The following is a 19,756-nucleotide window of genomic DNA, read 5'->3' as shown; positions in this document are numbered from 1 at the left end:
ATCAACACTGGTTGCATGATTTCTCTCTCCAACTCATATTCCATTTATTTTCCCTCAGGCATGCCCTCCAACCTGCCAGCTTCCCTCTTGCCTTAATTTTACATTCCCTACTCTGTCTCTCACTCCCACTCAAGCTTTCTTGACTGTCCCAGTTTAGCTCCTAATGCTTTTTAGTCACTCTCCAAACCCCAAGATTGTTCAGTCCAGTCCACAATTCCTCGGTCTTACCTCATCCAAGGTGGTCTGGCTCACAGAGAAGTGCTTGATCTTGAGAGAAGTCTTGTTGCACTCCAACTGTTGGAAGATGTCAGCCACCCCTCCTGGTGCGACAGGAACATGATACTCTGCCATGGAAGAGTGCTGGTCCTGATAACCACAAAATCTTTATATAAGTAAATGCTTCATGTGAGCTCAAATGTAGCAAATACTAACATGACCTAGAATTTAATGGCTTTCATAACTACTTCACTTTTTTGGAGTGTCGCTTTAGAGATAAAAGGTTCCATTTCTGAAATGTTTGTTTTCTATGATTATCTACTTTAGCAGTCACTCTGTACATAAGGAAAGGACTTGTCTGGGCTTGGGGATATATGATGGAGTCTTCAAGTCTTCAACAACTTAAACTGCATGTTTTTGGAATGTGGGAGGAAATTGGAACACGGGGGGGGGGGGGGAGTCAGAATTTATGTTGTGAAAAAGAAAGTATAGTATTTAGAAAGAAAAGCAATTGTGATTTTACACAGACATATAATTTTTGGCACCTTAATATACATCACACTCTTGCTGGTCGGAGTGCGCAAACAAGGCAGCTGCTGTTACTTTTTCAGGCTTTAGATTTGCTACAAAAGCGGTTGACAGCTGGTGAAAGTGTTTTCATCTCATTCAAGATTTTGTTTAAACACCACCTGGATGTAGATTTTTTTTGGAAGGAAGATGAGGAATCATCTTTTAAAAATAACCGTGTACAGTATGCATTGACTTAGCCTTCATATGTGTTTGAGATAATGACGTAACATTACTGTATTGCTACATAATGTGTGTTCTTACTATGAACTTGATATTGTTCTATACTCAGAAAAAAATCCAATACTTTATTTCTGAACCATTTGAGATAAGACACGTAATATTTCTCCTGTCCTAATTGAGCTGCATATTTTATTATTTGATCAAATTCAAATTCTCAATACCGCTATTAGGCACAAAGAAACAAGTAGTGTGACAAAGAAATATTCTGTGCACAAAGGTTCAAGGAAAGAAGAAAGGAAAAGATGTATAAAATATTGCAACAGCTCCCTAAACCTACCTTCAAATAAGTGCTGGGAAATCGTTTCTGCATGAAGACAGTGATTGCCTCAACATCACTGGCAGACTTTGCCAAGTACATTTTCACAGTGAACCCACTGCCGAACCTGCACACAGTGTTATAGGTGTGAGCGATGGCGGCGAGGTGGTGGTAGGGGAGTGTGTTTAGTCAGATAAATAAATGAGCTGCAGCAATTTCAGAGCAGGGCAGAAAGGACTGTATTTGAACATGTGAAGCTGATTAGAGGTTACAAACCTGTTCTTAATATGCTGCAAAGAGCCCAGGCATCGGAACTGACCTTTCACCATAATGGCAAGGCGGCTACACAATGCCTCACATTCCTCCATGCTGAAACACGGACAAAAATTGAGAAAATGAAAGGTCAAGTTCGGACTCAAAAAGGGTAATATGCAGGACTGAATCCCTTCTTCTAAAAATCTGTTGAAAATTTAATACTTTCTCCACAACCAGCACTGGATGGAATATGCAGCACTGTCACACATTAAGAAAGCCATTCTCGAACCTGTGAGAAGTGAGGACCACTGCAGACTTTCCTTTCACCTCTTCAGAGATGATTTTCCACAGGTGTCGCTTGGTGCGAGGGTCCATGCCAGAGCTCGGCTCATCCTGATGTGTGAGGGGAGGACAGTGTTTTCAAGTAACGGTTCAAACCAAAAAAGAGAATAAAAGAGTAGAAAGGATGGGGGCAACACAAAAGACAGAATTTCGAGCCAAATGTTGTGTAAGTACCACTACTGTCAAAACCTTTAAATCAATATGTTTGCATTTAAACTGTAATAACTGTTTTTAAACAAGTATTCAGGTATTTTTTTCTATCATTAAGAGCAGTGTTAATGTCCAAAGTGTGCATAATGTTACAGGAGTTTATAATAATATAAAAGAGACTTTTTAGGGAATAAATCCTGCCTTGTTTTTGATGAAAACTTAGGCCCACTATGCCAGTGGTCATAAAGTATTTTTGTGAGGCTGTACTTGGTGCTAAAAGTTAAAGAAACACTGCTCTGAGTAATTCTGCATGAATTCTGAAAGACGCTATCACTGAGCCTAACGCCCAAGAAAGAAAGGACGACTTGCGGTGGTTAAGCTGTCAAACAAATATGCTCACAAGGGCGTGTGAGCAGTATTGGTGATGACATAAGTGCGGTCTGACTGGCTGCCACCTAAGGACATCTGTTATAATCAATATATAGATAAATGTGGTTGAGATCATATTTCACCTACTTGTAAATGGGAAAAGTACAGTACAATTGATTTTATAAATGTCTTTTTTCCAGGTACTAAAAGAGGCATCCAAGTACAGCACTTGATATGCATGCTCACCAGGAGCAGAATCTGTGGATGTCCAATGAGAGCAATAGCGGTCGAAAGCTTCCTGCGTGTGCCGCAACTGTAGCCATCAGTGACTATGTTTCGATGATACTCCAGCTCCAGCCTTTTTAGAAGGTATTTCACCACCTAGAAGACCGCATGCAGGGATTTGAAATGTCATAAACACAGCAGGTAAACAACAGTTTTAAAGCCACAAACTAATCATCAAGTTTCATAGAACAAAAAGGAGTCTCATCATAATCAACATCACATTTAATGTTACATTGTCTTTGTTGAAGTTGGCATGCTTCAAATTCACACCAATATGGACTTAATTCTGATACAGATTTTATGTTTGTAATTTTGAGGATTTGTCTTATTGTTGTTGTTTTTTTAGACATAGATGTACAAGTATTTTTTTGAATTATTTCATAAAGATTCAACCCCGTCCAACCTGAGATTGTACAGCACATTAAGCCGGACAAAAACATGGCAATGTGAAATGACTCCATTAAGGCATGCCCATTATCCACAACAAAGGATGAGAGACTGTCAGCGGGAGACAGCATGAGAAGAACTCTTAGGTAGAGCCTCATCTTCATCTTTGTTCATTAGGCCATCATCATTTGGCCAAGGGACCGTAATAACATCATTGCAGCCTTACAGGGCGAGACGGAGCCATTGGCCGTGCTGACTCCGAAAGTGTCTCTCATAAACACACGCACACATTGTGGATATATATAAAAAAGTATACACACCCCTATTGAAATATGTTTTTTGGTGATATAAAAAATAAACCTAGATAAATAATTTCAAAACATTTTTTGCCATTAATGTAATTTATAGTCTGTACAGCTCAGTTGAAAAAAAAAGGCAGAAAGCACAAATAAACAAATATATAAATATATGATGTGGTTGCAAAAGTGTGCACACCCTCTTGTAACTGGGATGTGGCTGTGTTCAGAATAAACCAATCTCATGTTAAATGAGAGTCAGGACACACTTGATTAACCCCAAATAAGGATCAGTTGTTCTAGTAAGCCTGACCTTTTGTTTATTTATTTTTTTCAAACATAATCCTGAAGATTTACAGCTAGCACTGACCGCTATTTCGAACTGTTCATAATTCCTTCCATCTTGTCTAAGTCTATACGGTGTTCTTTGCGTGATGAGCAGTATTGTGTTTACGTCATACATACCCTTTGAAATTATGGCCAAAAAGTTCAACCTTAGTTTCAACAGACCATAATACATTTTCTCACATGTGAGTTTTTCTTCTGGTCCAATGAAACCAAGGTTCAATTTAGCCTTCATACCCAGATTGGCTCAGTGACCAAATTTATCTTTTTTCAATTGCGTCAAATGGCCAAAGCTAAACCATTTCTTCCTCTGCATCATTTTGAGACTTTGATTCATGCTTTTATCACAAATTCCTAGGACTATTGCAAAGCACTTTAAGCACTTTACATAGATGCTTACATAATTTACATGATTTTTCTGCCGATTTTCACACATGAAGATCAATTAGGGCCATCAAATGTTGGTCAGTTGCTCTGTATATTTCTGGGAAGCCCAAGTAATTAACACAGAAAAATCAGATTGGTTCTGAGAATGATAAAGAGAAAAAAACAGGACTGTAGTGAAATCTCAAATGAGATCTTGTCATCTTCAAAGCCATATTTTAAATATTTTCCACCGACGAATGAGCATGATTCTAAAGTTAGAATGCCTCATGCTGACAAGAGAAGGGCGTTTCGAGCTGCCCAAGAAGTAGCAGACATCACTCAATATTGTCACACCTGCTGATTATTTTGGCATGGATGCATCAACCTGCATCCAACCTAATTTGAGACATCAATAGAATGATTTTTTTTTCTCTCCTTTGAATGGAATCATTCTAAGGTGATGAAAAACAGCATATCCTTTAACTCTTACCCTGTCTATGTCTCTCTTTGAGATGCCTTGAATGCGAGCGTAAAAATACAAGTGTTCTTCTCCAGTGAGCAAATTATCCAGCGCATCCACCTGGGGACAGTAGCCGATGTTAATTCCCTTGTGCCGGCACTCCATAATGTCTACCAGCCGCCTGTGGAAATACACACAAAAATAGACAGACGCACTTGAAAGGTGTTTCTAATATTCAATAGGGTAGATGGACATGGGGGTTATTCCAACTAGACTCACTAGTGTGAACTAGAAAGCCCATTCTAGCCAATAAATCTGAATGTGCTTTCCTGTATGAATAATGACTTACGCTACATAATCATCTGTGCTCCATGTATGCATGTTTTCAGAATCCAATTGACAGTCATGCCAAGATCACATAATAGAATGAAACGCCTTTATTATTAAATGAAACAGAATAGAATTAGAGAATGTCTGTCGCTCAAGGTCAAATCTACATTGCACTACCCTAAAGGGCTAATTATTGAACTCCAAGGAAACTAATTGTACATTTGCCTGAGCCAAATACTCCCACGGTGAAAAAGTTCGAGTGTCAAGAGTCCAAAAGTGTTTGGGTAAAATGGACCAAACACAACGTGTGTAGTGGAGCATGAACATCCCCATTAGCTAATGTGTCTTGTCAGTCTTTATGAACACGCATGTGGCCCAAGTCTTCATAGAACTACATTCACAAGGTGGCAGCCATATCACTAGAATAAATTGATATAACCATGACATCACGGTGCGCAGATTATACATGTAACATACTGTGCACGCGGCACTGAAGTCATCTTTCAACTCTAAAGCACAATGGCTAAAACATATTCACCCTGAGAGATGATGTAAGTCAACACGTTTGCAGAGAGTGCCATATGCTCTCATCTCACTTGCTTTGCTGCGCTTTTAAAAACTCGAAAATAATGAATGAGTATTTTACCCATTCCAGTCCCTAATCTGTGCGGTGCCATCAGTGGGGCTAACATCTCCCGTGAGCATCTTGAAAGTGGTTGTTTTTCCCGCTCCATTCACTCCCAGCAGACCAAAGCACTTTGGAAAAAGATTAATTATTTATTAAACCAACTTGACACAATGTTCAATATGCAACCACTTTATAAACAGCACAATTTAAATAAGGCATTTCAAGTCAATCATATAATACTTCAGTCCCCCCATGTTTGACCTCTTGCTGGCAGGGTTACCTCGCCTGCAGGAATTCCCACAGACAGCCTCTTGACTGCATAGATCTTCTTGTTGAGATGCTGATACATTTTCGTGAGCTGGTTGACTTGTAGAATATCTGCATCTGCTGCTCCATTGGACACCCGCAAGCGCTCAGCAGCAACATCCTCGTCCTCATCGTCAACCATTAGCGACAGCTTTTTTCTGCCAAAAATCAAGTTCCTGCAGAGAGAAAATGATGACAAGACAATTATTGGACATGTAATATACAGTTGTTATTGGATTCAGGCAATAGTTGGAGAAAGTGACAAAATTTGAAGAGTAATAAGGGCTGGACAGATCCTATTTTCCTTATTATAATCCATGATAATGACCAAAAAAAACATTATTTTCTGATCAAATTTGGAGACACGACATTTAATAAAAGCCAATTTTCTATTTCTCTCACCTGATAATGCGCATGTTGGACGAGTTGAGTAAGAGGCGCAGTGCAAAGAAGACGACGCCTTGGATTATAGAGGAGATGTACATCCAGCCAAGGGCCTCCGTAGAGAATGGATTCTTGTAGGCGTCAATGCCATAGCCACTAAGAAGCTGGACCTCGACGTTCATTCTGGCCAGCTTCATCAGTCCATTTCCAAAGTTGAATTGCGGGAAGATGAGGAAGGCGTCGCTCAATATTCTGAAGATATTCTGGATGCTTTCTCTCTGGGAGAGAGACCACAAGAGGCAATTAGGACAGAAGTCACCATATAAGGAATTGCAGCACAGTATTCACTTTCCTGACTTTTCGGTTATTGGGTACAAGACATTACAACTTCCAAGGGTTATTGTGTAATAAAATATGAAGATACAAATCCAGAAATGATGCTGACCTCTGCAGTGTTTGTTGACGTTTGAGCCAGAAAGTAGACAATAGAGGAGGACAAGATGGTATTGGTGCTGATGAAAAGGTTAATGCACACATAGATGATAAAGGCCGACTCTGCATTCTTGAAGACACCTGACAAGAGATACATCCAGGGGAAGGTGGCAAACCTGAGAAGTAGACAGTAGAAACTTGACTTCATTCAAGAAAAATGTGACATAGATCTTAAATCATCTACAGGTTTAAATGAAATGCAATTAAAAGTGCATTTTAAATGATGCTTCTTTTACAAACAATGCAAATACGAGGTAGAGAGTTAGCCTGCCAAACACACAGGCATTAAAAACTGTGACAAGGTGGAGGGAAATCACAACATGAGGGTAAACACTGAGTCATGAAAAGTAAGGAAGATGGATTACTTCTTCAGTTACTCCCCCAAACCTTTTTTTCTGACCCACTCTTCCCTCTCACATAATCTGCTTGTTTATTTGATTGGGTCAAAACAACACAAAGAAAGAGTGAGAAATAGAAACTAGATTAAAAAGAAGGAAAGTAGCACAGGGAAACAAATAGAGCTCAACAGAGACGCTGCATCTGGGAAGCAAGCCCAAAAAAGGTGCTTGGTAGACACAGGACGGGTGCCAAAGCACAGCAGAGAACAGCAGCATGACGGCTGCAAAGCAGACCAGGTGGGTGCTGGCTGCCAGATGGAGGAATGTGATTATTCATTGCTTGGGAGGGAGACATCTGTCTGATAAATGAGTTGCACAGTGCTGACTCGGCCTCCCAAGATCTACAGTAGGGCCCATTGGCAGCAGAGCAAAGCATAGGAGGGAGAACAGTAAATAGTAGAATTAAAATGATGTAAATATTGCCAAGGACAGATGTGACATTAGATTTGTATGCAACATAGGGAACCAATTATTGGTGCGAAAATGTGTTTACAACCAAAGTGGATAAAGGCTGACCTTCAATCTAAATGTTGCTGTTGCATCAGTTTTCAAATCTTGGAAATTTCAAGATGACATCTATCCTCGTATTTATTGTTATTGCCTACACTTCATTCAGGTGCCTGTCCTTCTTTGCTGTAGTTTTGGCTAGAATAAGATTCATGTTTTCGACATTATTTTTCCCATCTGACTTTGCAAAAAATGATGATTATGTACGTATAGGTATGGAGTATAGCAGTGCTCTATTTTGTCTTCTTTTACTCATTCACTGCCAGACATTTTCAGACCCTCTTTTACACTAACATTTGGAAAAAAAAAGTTCCTGGGACTGAGTGGCTGGACTGTGAAAAGACAAATAAATACGCCAATGGCAGTGAATGAGTTAAAAAACAGTCTTGTGACACAGAAATAGGTAGTATAAGACAATAAATTACAGAGTGGCATTTGATTTTATCAGTGACTGATTGGCTTGATTTCTATCAGGTATCGGAATCTTGAATTCAGCTACCTCAAACAGCTAGTATGAGATGTGCTTTAAATCAGTTAATTCTTGCATTACAAATCCTTCCAGTACGCTGACTAGATCAGGACTCTAACATACATGCATGCTGATGGAGAGGCATAACTCACCCAAAGAGTACCAGAAGCAGTGAGACGGCAGCTAAATTTTGTTTCTCTGTGAATGCTGGAACCTGGAAGGCTGCAACCACGCCGATGGTCAAAACGACAGGAATCAGATAGATGATCTGTGGGAAAAGATCCAGGTCATAATCTATTGCAGACAAATAATTTGATGGTATCGGTTATTAAATGGATGAGGTGTTATTCCGGTGATTTATAGACTGGGCAATTAGGTGTTACCATGTCATAAAAGAAGTTAATGGCCCAGTAGAAGGGCTCACTGATGCCTGCGATGTGCTGCAGCCTCTTGGAGCCGCTGTGATGCTCGCTGACAATGTAGATGGAGAAACTGGCTGTTGTGATCGAATAGCCTGTGACCACACACATGGCCACAAGGATCTGAAGTATTCCGAGAGTGCTGTGAAGACGAAATTGGATTATTCACAAGTGGTCTCACAGAAACAATATAAGAGCAGCATTTTTATGAATCGTTGGGCTGTTTGTTGACATCTAATAATGAAGACTATATGGTGCGCTGCTGCAGCTTGCGTTTGCTATTTATGTTGGTGTGGCTGTACTAGCAACCATGTATTATATTGTACTTTATATGAAAAAGTTACAGCACCCTGCACTATTTTGGCACGACTTTTAACAAGATTTTAGAGTGTCAGCGGGAATGTTTATCCATTCAAACAGATTAACTTTTGTGTGGAGGGCCTGACTGATTAATCGGACAGCCGTTATTAGCTTTTAAAATCTTCAAAAATGGCAGATTTTTGCATTTTTTTAAACACATTAACACATAACAGTTTAAGATAGTTAATGACATCAAAACATTCACATACCCCAGCCTCCCCCAAAAATTTGCAAAAAAATGGTATGATTTTTCTCTTCGTGATAAAACTAAAGAATCAAATGTTGTCTGTAACTCATATTGTTATTGTTGTAAGCCTAAGGGTAAAATAAAGGAAGTTATTTTATTCATTGTAAATTTTTAAAATTAATCAGCCAATAAATCGGCGATCAGAATATTACTCTGCCAAATATCAGAATTGGTATCGAACTAAAAAAAAATCCATGTCGGTCGGCCCTATTTGTGAGGTCAAAAATGACTAGACAAATATTGGCTAACAATTGTTGTCAGTCATCCTAAAAATGTTTACTAAGTTTAGGATAAGAGGCTGCAAATTCTTATACCAAACTCATCCCAATATGTCTTTACAGACCTTGCTTCCAGAGTTTCCTTTGGAATCAATAAATTACCTACCGAACATAAACCTTTTTGCACTAGGGTACAGTCATGCTTGGAACACAAAAGAGTATTCCTCAAACTCTTCTGACAAAGTTGGAAACAGAATTGTCCACAATAACAATATGCCTAGGCGAAATCTTGATAAATTACCTGATTTAAAATATGTTTGGGGGATTTTTTTTTTTGGATTGAATGCAGAGTGCAGAATCCAACTCACAACACAATATCTCCCAAATTTCTTTTTTGGTTGTTTTGAGCCATGACACCACTACATATTGCTGCACAACCTCTCTAAGTTGGCCAGGCCAGAACAATCACTGTAATCAGCTGCACGCAGCTCAAAGAGGATAAAGCCGAAGCTGGCTGAGTGACCAAGTGGGAAGGAGGAGAAAAAAAAGGAAGGAATATTTAGTGGGAGCTTTAAGGAAGCCCCAATTACTATACATAGCCAGCAGCAACTGATCAGAATCATTATCAGCATGGCCAAGCTTTAGCTTGAGCTTCGCAGTGTATCCCATGGGCTGCCACAACGTCAGAATCAAGATATCTTACTGAAAACAGCCGACTGTACCCTTAAATTGTCCGAAGCCAAATCAATACTTCAATATCGGCACGGAAGGAGGAGTACATGGCTGCTTGCCCTGCAAAAAGCAGCCTGCCAGGCTAGCAACTACGAAAAGCTCTCCATGGATGCAAAAATACTTGTAACTGAAGGTTTGAGGGTGATACCATAACAGCAATTTAAGTCGCTTGCTAAAACATTTATTCGGTGAGGTCCAATGGAACACACACATTTTAAACATGTAACCTAATGAATCCTTCATGTTATATTCTGAAATTTTTTATTAATTTTAGAAAATACGTTTCAATCGATCAGTTGCTCGACCATTGGAACTCTGATAAACACTGAAAGCGCAGGGAAATTGATTTAGAAAATCAAATATTGATTAAAAATATGTACCATCTTCTCGAGTCCTCACTCAACCACTTGTGATGCCCTGAGCAAAAAAGTATGAGGCTTTTCTTGAGTGAACCCATAATGCAACAAATCATTTTAACATTAGGATCTTTTTGCTAGTGCATCTTTCATTTGTTATTCCTGCAAAGGTAACATTTTTAACTTTACTTACATTACGTCTGCTTCATCCGACCGACCAAAGTAGGGCTGACTGGACACTGAAATGGCTGCAACAATAAAGAGGCAGAAAATGAGCAAAATATTGGCAACTATAATGACAATTGTCTATAATGACAATAATAAACACATTGTTAAATGAATTAAAAACTCTCAGCCAAATGAGCTTTATTATTTTTGTACAGAACGATTTTTTGATCTTGGAATGCATCTAATGATACAACCGAGCTTTTGTGAAAAAGCATCCGATAATTGTACATACAGTACATACAACTCCATCCATCTGTTTGACACAAATTGTCCATAAACACCATACACTCTCCCCTGAATGGATTGGATAGGCTCTCAATTGCTATGCTTTAGATGAACAGGAGTGTGATGACACATCCGTGGGCAGGTTCTAACCTAGAGTGGGAAGTCTATTACATAAGGGTAAGAACTTACATGTCCAAAGCTAAAAGATCATAACAGTCATAAGAAATCTCCCGGGATCTCACAGCTTCTGTATTGCGCAACATCATAGGCTAATACGGAATGCGTGCATACAAAATTGTATTAAAATGTCAGGTCAAATCTTTACAAGTGATGGAATGGCACAATTGATTGTGATATACTTGTATTCAATATTACTTCAGAGCATACAGTACCATATTTCTTTGGATCCTTATCTGCTGGAAGTTTTGAGCGTAGGATGACATTGTTGAGGCTGTTTAAATATGCTGGCATTGTGTGGTAGCCCTCAGGGTTAAACCAAACCTACACTCATACACACAAACACACACACAAACACACACACAAACACGATTGCGTGAGGTCATCATCATATGTCATGTGTTCCTTTCCGTCAATATAATTTCAGTTCATTAGATTTGCAGCAGAGATGAGAACGGTACCTTAGAGAAGGTGATGTTATCAGACTCGGCTAGAATATCCATTTGCAAGTCAGGTGGGAGCGGTATTCCAAATTCAAAGCCGCCGTACCTGAGACACAAAAGTGATGAAATCAACATTTTTAGCTCCTAACCAGGAGCGTTTTTTCTGTGCAATTAAAGGTCTTTGCCAGTTAATTCAGATTCATTCACACATGTTCACAAAAGTTGTGTACAGGCAGAAATGCTCAACGATGAATTGGCAAATAATATCGGCAGTTTGTTTCTTGAACTACTTACCTGTTCCTAATAAAGCCATTGGCCGTGGTCAACAGGTAATTCTCCACATTGATTCCACTTAGGTTGTAAACGATCTGCGAAGATGGGATCTGCCGACTGGCTGGCTTGAATCTTTCCCCATGACAAATCTGCATTATATTTTGAAATGAAACCAAAATCATAAAAACACATTGTAGCTGTGCATGTAGCCGTGGGAAGAAACAAATATGAGGCCAGGACATTTTCTCACTCATAGTTACATTCTCACTGTCCCTCACCTGCTCCTTATTGGTACATTTGCAGTCACTAAATGATTCGGAGCTGTTCCCTCCGGAATTCCAGCTCTGGGTTTGGCTTCTGCAAACCCTTGAAAGAAAAAAAAAAAAAAATCACTGAGTAAAATGGTGGCTCAGTAGTATGACGGGAGTGCAGTCGCAAGCCAAAACGTAACTTCCCAAGAGTTGATATGATGGAGTCAATGCTAAAAGCCTGCACACAGCCAAAGAGTTGGGGAGAAAGATGAGAGCAAACCACTCGTACAGTAATGCAGCTGCAGGCACTCAAGGCTTGACTGCTTTTGTGCACGCTATTGAACAATATTCCGAAATCTAAATTTGCGCAGCTTAATATTTATTTATTTTACATCCAGGCACTTTTACACTTCACATTGGGGTTTCTCGAATGACCTTGGTGGGGCACGTGCTTGGCTCGTCACTGCAATGCAAAGCTGCATAAAGCCTTTATGACAATCCACTATGAAAGTTTAGATATTAAAGTGAAGTTATGATATTCTGCTGCTTCGAGTTCTTGTATTATGTCTTGCGTATCGTAATTCGGAAAGCTTCAATATCCAAACGCGGTCAGTTACAACACATGTTTCACGCAGTGAAATACTGAAAGGTTTGTTTCTCTGCAGCCAAAGGACACAAATGGATGTAGATTTGTGAAGGTCTGCAGCACACTCTGCCTCTCTTGTCATTTGAAGGCAAAACATTCAATCTCTATTGCACCGTTGGATTTTTACGTTTCTTCTGGTGGGCCAGGGAGCTTTAAAATGGCTCCGAGGTGTACTTCATGAGTCTCAACAGTGATTCAGTGACAGTAAGGGGAAAATCTCTGCAATAAACGGGAGATGTTTATGGAATACAAATTATGCTTTTGAGCTGCAAGGCTCTGCTGTAGGCTTTCACTCACATACACACAGTGCCAAGCAAGAGGAAAAATAAGAATGACACTAGAGAGACACAGAGTTGTTGAAATTCAAAAGGAGGCAGACTAGTAAAATGAAACAAGGCATGGGAAGAATGGGAATGAGATAAACAGGAAATGACTGTTAAATAGGGAACCCTGTGTGTTGTTTGTGTTTACATACAGGTTGCGGGGCTGGTCAAAGCAGCTGTTATCCATTCCTGGGAAAGACATCATAGTGTCCACCAGCTCGCTGGATTTACCATTCTGGTTACTGTGAAAATTCAGAACGAAAATAATGGAATTGAGTCATTTTTGATCAAGCATTCTAAGTAGAAGACGTTGATTTTTAGAAAAATCCAATCAACATTGGTCTCAACTGTTTTTAAATGTTGAAACAGATCAAATTATCTTGTACCTCAACATACTGGATCAAGAAACCACAGATGAACTTGTAGTTGGAAAGACACCTCAGCATTTTCTTCAGTACACATTGTATATTCTTGATCAAATAGCGGCAACCGCCGCTGACACTTTTGATGTTATTCACTTTGATCGCGCATTGCACCGACACATCGCATTCTCTGTCTTTATTTCCCTTAACGGCATGTCTGCCCTTCAAAGAACCTCAACTTTGTAATACCCAAAACGTGATGGAGGGACACACTGGACCAATTCAAGCAACAAGAGGCATCAGCCATTCATTAATATTTCATCAAAACCAAATTGCCTTGTTGCAGGATGTGCTTGAATGATTTGTGTGCCTCGTCGAGGTACGTTAAGACAAACGCAAGGTTTTCGCGCAGACCATGTCTGTGACGTCTATCTACGCATTCCCGTTAGCATGACCATCTATTTCGCACGCCAAGAAGCCTGACCTGAAAAAAGAGTAACTTGGTTTGAAGTTGTAGAGTGCAGGGCTAAGCTCCAGCTCAGGGTAGTGCCACAGATCATTCTTGATGGATCCCAGGCCCATGGAGAATGTTACAAACAAAACAGGAAGTAGGATCTTGGAGATCAGGCCTCTGTAGTCTCTGCGGCTGTGATGGAACCTCTTGATCAGTATAGCTTTGATTTGCTGCCAGGCAAGCGCCATACCTTGTGCTCTGTTGGGACTAGTCAAGTCTAGAGGATATGGTGGAAAAAAAACACAAGACTGAACTGAATCACTCACTTACTTTCCTATTGTCTGTTGACTAAATGAATGAATCCTAAAACAATTCAGGTACAGCATTTGGTAGGGGTGGTTTGAGAATAGGATGTTAGGAGACATAACTTCAAAGAAGTATTAGGTCACACTGAAAATGAAAAATTGGACAATATTGCAAAATGCCATTAAGTGATGAGAATGAAGTCAACATTACAACATTAATAAGATAAATTCAAAAGGTCATGCTGGTAATATTATGACTGAGAACTTTTTTACTTCGACTTCATCCCCATAGATATTTTTGTGATATTGTTTTTATGGCCCTAATTGTCTGCACGAGACAAATCAATACAGAAGATAAAACAGACATAAACTTACTAATTTTGTCACTTGGATCTGCAGGGAAACTCTCAATGGAGCCAGTTTCTGAAACCATCTCTGAGATAGAAAAGGGTCTGTCCTCATTATGCACACTTTCTTTGTTTTCCTCTGTCAAGTGGAGGAATACCTACAGAGATGAATAAAAGAAATATGCATCAACACCTCATGAGCCAATCAGTGTCATTTCCCAATGGGTGACTACCCTTGCATATGAAGAATACAGGTGGTCCTTGTGTTACGCGGTACTCAACCTACACCATTTCAACTTTACGGCCCCAGAGTCTCGTCCGCCATTTTGTCTCCAGTAGTCCAGCCCCACAGTGTGTGTTTTAAAAAAGAAAGCTGGATCTTCTAGAGATGCCGCTCCAGCCAAGAGGAAAGCCATTACGATGGAAAAGGTCATGAAAAGGTCATGAAAAGGTCAGAGAAAGGCGAAGACGCCGCCAAACATCAGATATTTATTTTGAGATTTAGGGGGTATTAAAGCATTAATTCTGATTCACGCGGAAATTCGGGTTGCGTCGCCAATGTAGGAACGGACCTCGTTCATAACCCGAGGACCACCTGTACTACTGTACTAAATTTGGAGATCATCTGTTTAACGTATACGCTAACCCATAGATGCAATATGGGTTTACCTCTTCTAGGGTGGTATCAGAGATACCGTAGCCTCCCAGCTGCAGGTCATCAAGGTTGGCGTCCAGCGCCGTCAGAAGAGAGCTGTATGAGGAGGCACTGGACGAGGTGAACGGGGGCAGGGAGTAGATCAAGTCACCACCATGGGCCTCTTTTAGCCGTGCTTCGGGTACATGTGCTTGGATAAAGGCCTTCATTTCAGCATCGTCAAAGCGCTCAGACTCGAGAATCTGCACCTGAAGTGGTTATGAAATAAATGTAGTACTTTCTGTGCTCCAAAAAAACAAAACAAACTGCAAAAGGCAAAAAGGAAAACAATTTGTGCGTCGATTGAGTTTAAATGGTTATAACATGCTTCACTAAGTTAAAAGCTGAGTTGTCACATGCTTAACTCATTCACTGCCAGACATTCTCAGACCCTCTTTTACCCAAACGTTTGAAAATAACTGAAAAAGATATAAATACGTAGGTTCCTGGGATTCAATGTGAAAAGACAAATAAATATGTCAATGGCAGTGAATGAGTTACGTGTTTGCTGCAAAATAGCAGAATGTTGTATGGCTGTTTCCAAGCCTTACACAATAACATATCAGCCATACAAAACAATTAGGGTGAATTCAGTCTCCTAATAATGAGTATTTCATGTCAAAATGGTATTTGTTTGAAGGATTACCTCCAAGATTCCCCACAATAACCATTGGATAATACCGTATTACACTTAATATAGACACTTGATACTTGTGTCCACACACTAAATCACTAATGACCTTTTTGGTGAGAGTGAGTTTGTAGCCCTGGCCCAGCTTGTCTTTCAGATAGAAAGGGGAGCCACAGCATTTTAACCCTCCTCGCTCCAGGAAGGCAATGCGGTCACTCAGCATTTCTGCCTCATCCAGGTGGTGGGTGGACATAATGATAGTGTGCCCTGAGAAAACGCACACAAAAAAATATGATTATTTATGTATTGAGTTAAACACCCTAAAGCAAAACGCTCACTCTTTGCCGACTTGACTGCGTAGGTCAGCTCAGCAAGTAACCCTGGCTGACTTTCACTCTATAATTAAAAAAAAAAAAAAAAGGCATGGTCTGAGCTAAAAAAAAAAAAAAAAAAAAAAACACACGCGCACACATTGCTCTTGTTTCTTGCAATGAAAAAAAAAAGTTATCCTCAACTCCCACTATCCACAACTTTTAAAAAAGTACTTTTTGAATTAGTCATTTGGAGGTCATTATCAAATCAAATCAAAGCATGAGGCCAATTAAATATGATTTAGCAACACAAAATGGCGGCAAATTGCTGAGCACAAGGGATCAGTATATGATCCTTTACCATTTTACTAGTTAGCCTCATTTCCTCAAACATTTAAGGATAACTGTTTATTCAAATTGACAAGCTTGATTTTTAAATAACAAAACCAAAGCACGTAAGCTGTTCAATGGATCTTCAAACTGTAATCGATTATTATTCCTTGTCAAAGCAAGAACACTTCTTGAGTATTTTACGTAATAGTGGACATAAATCAGATTGGTGGGTACAGCACATGTATTCTGATAGAGCTTGGCCAGTTGCAGTTAGCTTAGTCAACCAAAAGCATGTTGCAAATAGCAAATACTCACGCTTTTTATTTTGGATGACAATATCCCAGATGCTGCGCCTGGAACACGGATCAACACCCGTGGTGGGTTCATCCAGCACCACCAAGCGAGAGCCACCAATGAACGCAATGGAGATTGACAATTTGCGCTTCATGCCGCCTGACAGTGCGCCCACCTGCTTGTGCCTGTGAGCGTACATGTCGGTCTCCTCCAGGATCCTGGAAAATAAATCAGTGGAAAGAACTCAAGACAAACTGCATGTTAACATAATGTTTTTTATATGCATTTCAATACAGTTCTTTTTTTCCGACAGGAGTTTCTTTGGGGGATGGTTACGTGACTTTTAAGATCACACAGACAATGTATTGTTTTCCTCAAGTTAAAAACAATAATAAAAATTACAGAAACAACTTTTAAATAATTTATCTTTTCTTTTGATTGAAGATAATTTTTGTTTTTCTTCTTTTTTTTCTATATATTTGTTGGGAGGGAGGGCATGAACGGATTTTTTTTTTTTCTTCTAATTATCTATGTTTTGCTTTGAATGTTTTAAAGCACTTTGAGTTGCATTTTTATGTATGAAAAGTGCTATATAAATAAAATGTGATTGATTGATTGAGAAACAGCAACAAGAATAGAAAAAAACCCGTACAGTATTCAGCCCACATTAGTATTCTCTACTTGCATCTAATGGCCTTATAAGTACCTCATAATATCGCCCTGCTCTTCAGATGGTAAATCGAAAACCATATTTCAAGAGTAACAGGTGGAACAATTACGTTATCTTTACCACCGAGATGCATATAAATTAAGTGTGGCCATAAAATGTGCTTGACTACGACCATGTTTAACTTTTTCTCCAGCGTATCATCGGCATTCAATTCCAGCCACTGTAACAACTTCCCACATTTCACTTTTATTAGGGTGAGATACTGTCAACTGAGCAAAGACCACTGTTTCACCATGGCTGACGGAAAAAAAAGGCTGTAAAATACAGTATATTACATTATTGCATCATGGACGAACAATAACAAGATCCTTAGGGCCTAGTCCAACCTCAATAAGAACAATATAGTGTAATTATAAGCACTCATTGACCACTTACGTTCGGACCTGCTCATGCAATTCCCTCTGGGACCAGTGCGGGGCCTTTATCTGGCCATAGAGCAGGAGGTGCTCCTTGGTGGTCATGTGATCAAAGAGAACGTCATATTGCATGCACACACCCAGATCTTTGCGGATGTCATCCAAGTTTGCTTGCATGTCCCGGCCATACACTTCTACACTCCCAGATGATGGAGCAAAGAGGCCCGTAAGGAGAGACCTAATCACACAGAACATGTAATATTTAGAATAGTCTATTATATTATTAACTGAATGTGACCATGTTATATTAGATACATATTTTAAGTGGATAGCGCAGATGGCCACTGGTCATTTTTATCGGGGCTGTAACCAGGATATAACTAAGGGGAATACAAGCACCGATTTAATCACTAGTACTTAAACGTAGCAGCCTCAAAGTAATGAGACTCAATACGCAAGGTTTATCAGTTGTAGAACGACACCCAAGCGATGTGTATTCCAATGTATTTCACATTTCTCATGGACGAAAACACAATCGGAATGTAGTTGCACATTCTCCTTCATCGTGTACTTTATAAATGATCGTTTCATCGACAAAAACGTAATTCGTTCATAACGGGGAGGCACATATCAAACTAAAAACACATATGCATGTAGAATCAATAGCCAATGTGTATTGGTATTCTTGAAACAGGCAAAAGGGGCAAATGTGATATTAATAGGGATGTCACCATATCCAAATGTCACGATACGATAATATCACGGTATGAACCTCACAATACGATAATTATCACGATATTGTGGGGAGGTTGGCGATTAATAAAAAGGTTAAGATACTGTATAAAAGCTCACGATATTGTAAAAAAAAGAAAAACAACATCACAGTATTCTGTTTTTGTACATAACAGCATTCACAAAGAAATAGGCTTGGCCAGTCATGGCTCCTATTGGCGATTAGCATGGGTCTCAAACGGTGGCATCAAATTAAACTGCACTAATAAACTAACCACCGAGGGTGCTGAAACTGCACGAATGGAAAGCAACTTGGGATTTTAAACAGATTTGCTGCTATTAATATCGTGACACGACGACGACGATATAGTGTGGCAAATTTAACATTGCGATATCACGATATTGCTGATATTGTGACATCCCGAGATATTAACATACATGGTAGTAGTCTTGCCAGCGCCATTGTGACCAAGCAGTGATGTGACATGGCCCTCGTAGAAGGAAAGGTTCAGGTTTTGAATGGCTACACGGTCACCATAGATCTTAGTGAGACCGTGAAGGGCAACACCCACTGGGAGATGAGAGAAGTCCTCGCCTGTCTGAGAGAAAAGCTGGCTCTGTCCTGAGAAGATGGACAAATTCGAACAGTAAATCAGAGAACCACTGTACAGGACATAAATAGAGAGAGTGTGAGATATATAGTTAGGTGCTTCCATACGTTGAAAAATGGGTGACCATGAAAAGAAGTGCGACAAGACAATAAAGGGAGAGACAATCCCGGAAAAAGAAGCAGTCTCTGAAACTGTGTTCTCTTGTAGTTGTTACAGAGTAATTGCTTTTTTTCCTGTACCTTTCCCCTTGTCAGCAGAGAACACGGGCAGGTTTATCTTCATGGTGTTAGTGAACAGACGTCCTCTGCCCCCCTTCTGTGACTTTACACAGAAGAAAAGGTCAGCCCAAAAGGAGGCTGTAAAGGGGAAGTACCATGGAGCTGGGATGCCATATTTGCCTGATTGAACATGAAAAAGACAAGACTTGTCATTTAGCAGTTACAGCATGTACACTGGAAGAAAATACTCAATTTCATTTCATCAAGTGGTTGCACAAAATAAAGTCATCTGGATCCAGTTAGATTTTTAAGTAGATGTCTAATTAAAAAATATATCTAAATCCAGATGATTTTTATTTAGTTCAACCACGTGGCAAAAAAAATTGGGTAAATTCGACAAAAAACATTTTTCAGAAATTCATGAACACA

The 19,756-nt window shown here is 39.6% G+C and overlaps 1 protein-coding gene across 1 annotated transcript in view; it reads right to left on the bottom strand.

Annotated features, from left to right (window-relative positions):
• Positions 1-19,756, bottom strand: part of abca12 (ATP-binding cassette, sub-family A (ABC1), member 12) — a 54,226-nt gene that overhangs the window by 813 nt on the left and 33,657 nt on the right. Inside the window, exons 45-70 of the mRNA XM_086050733.1 lie at positions 19,349-19,507; positions 18,937-19,120; positions 17,786-18,004; positions 16,702-16,898; positions 15,852-16,009; positions 15,087-15,320; positions 14,446-14,575; positions 13,796-14,042; positions 13,102-13,191; positions 12,008-12,095; positions 11,751-11,878; positions 11,475-11,562; positions 11,229-11,337; positions 10,577-10,631; positions 8,435-8,612; positions 8,204-8,319; positions 6,631-6,793; positions 6,204-6,463; positions 5,776-5,977; positions 5,514-5,623; positions 4,568-4,718; positions 2,645-2,779; positions 1,827-1,930; positions 1,559-1,651; positions 1,304-1,409; positions 229-366 (exon numbers count right to left, since the gene is read on the bottom strand). Of these exons, the coding sequence (XP_085906859.1) occupies positions 229-366; positions 1,304-1,409; positions 1,559-1,651; positions 1,827-1,930; positions 2,645-2,779; positions 4,568-4,718; positions 5,514-5,623; positions 5,776-5,977; positions 6,204-6,463; positions 6,631-6,793; positions 8,204-8,319; positions 8,435-8,612; positions 10,577-10,631; positions 11,229-11,337; positions 11,475-11,562; positions 11,751-11,878; positions 12,008-12,095; positions 13,102-13,191; positions 13,796-14,042; positions 14,446-14,575; positions 15,087-15,320; positions 15,852-16,009; positions 16,702-16,898; positions 17,786-18,004; positions 18,937-19,120; positions 19,349-19,507 (3,842 nt within the window). The remainder of the gene's footprint in view (positions 1-228; positions 367-1,303; positions 1,410-1,558; positions 1,652-1,826; positions 1,931-2,644; positions 2,780-4,567; positions 4,719-5,513; positions 5,624-5,775; positions 5,978-6,203; positions 6,464-6,630; positions 6,794-8,203; positions 8,320-8,434; positions 8,613-10,576; positions 10,632-11,228; positions 11,338-11,474; positions 11,563-11,750; positions 11,879-12,007; positions 12,096-13,101; positions 13,192-13,795; positions 14,043-14,445; positions 14,576-15,086; positions 15,321-15,851; positions 16,010-16,701; positions 16,899-17,785; positions 18,005-18,936; positions 19,121-19,348; positions 19,508-19,756) is intronic.

The sequence above is a fragment of the Filicampus tigris genome, chromosome 14 (genome assembly GCF_054856515.1).
Source record: "Filicampus tigris isolate MCC_2025a chromosome 14, RoL_Ftig_1.0, whole genome shotgun sequence".
NCBI classification, from domain to species: Eukaryota; Metazoa; Chordata; class Actinopteri; order Syngnathiformes; family Syngnathidae; genus Filicampus; species Filicampus tigris.
Note: the sequence above shows the minus strand (reverse complement) of the source record. Positions and strands in the feature narration are given on the sequence as shown.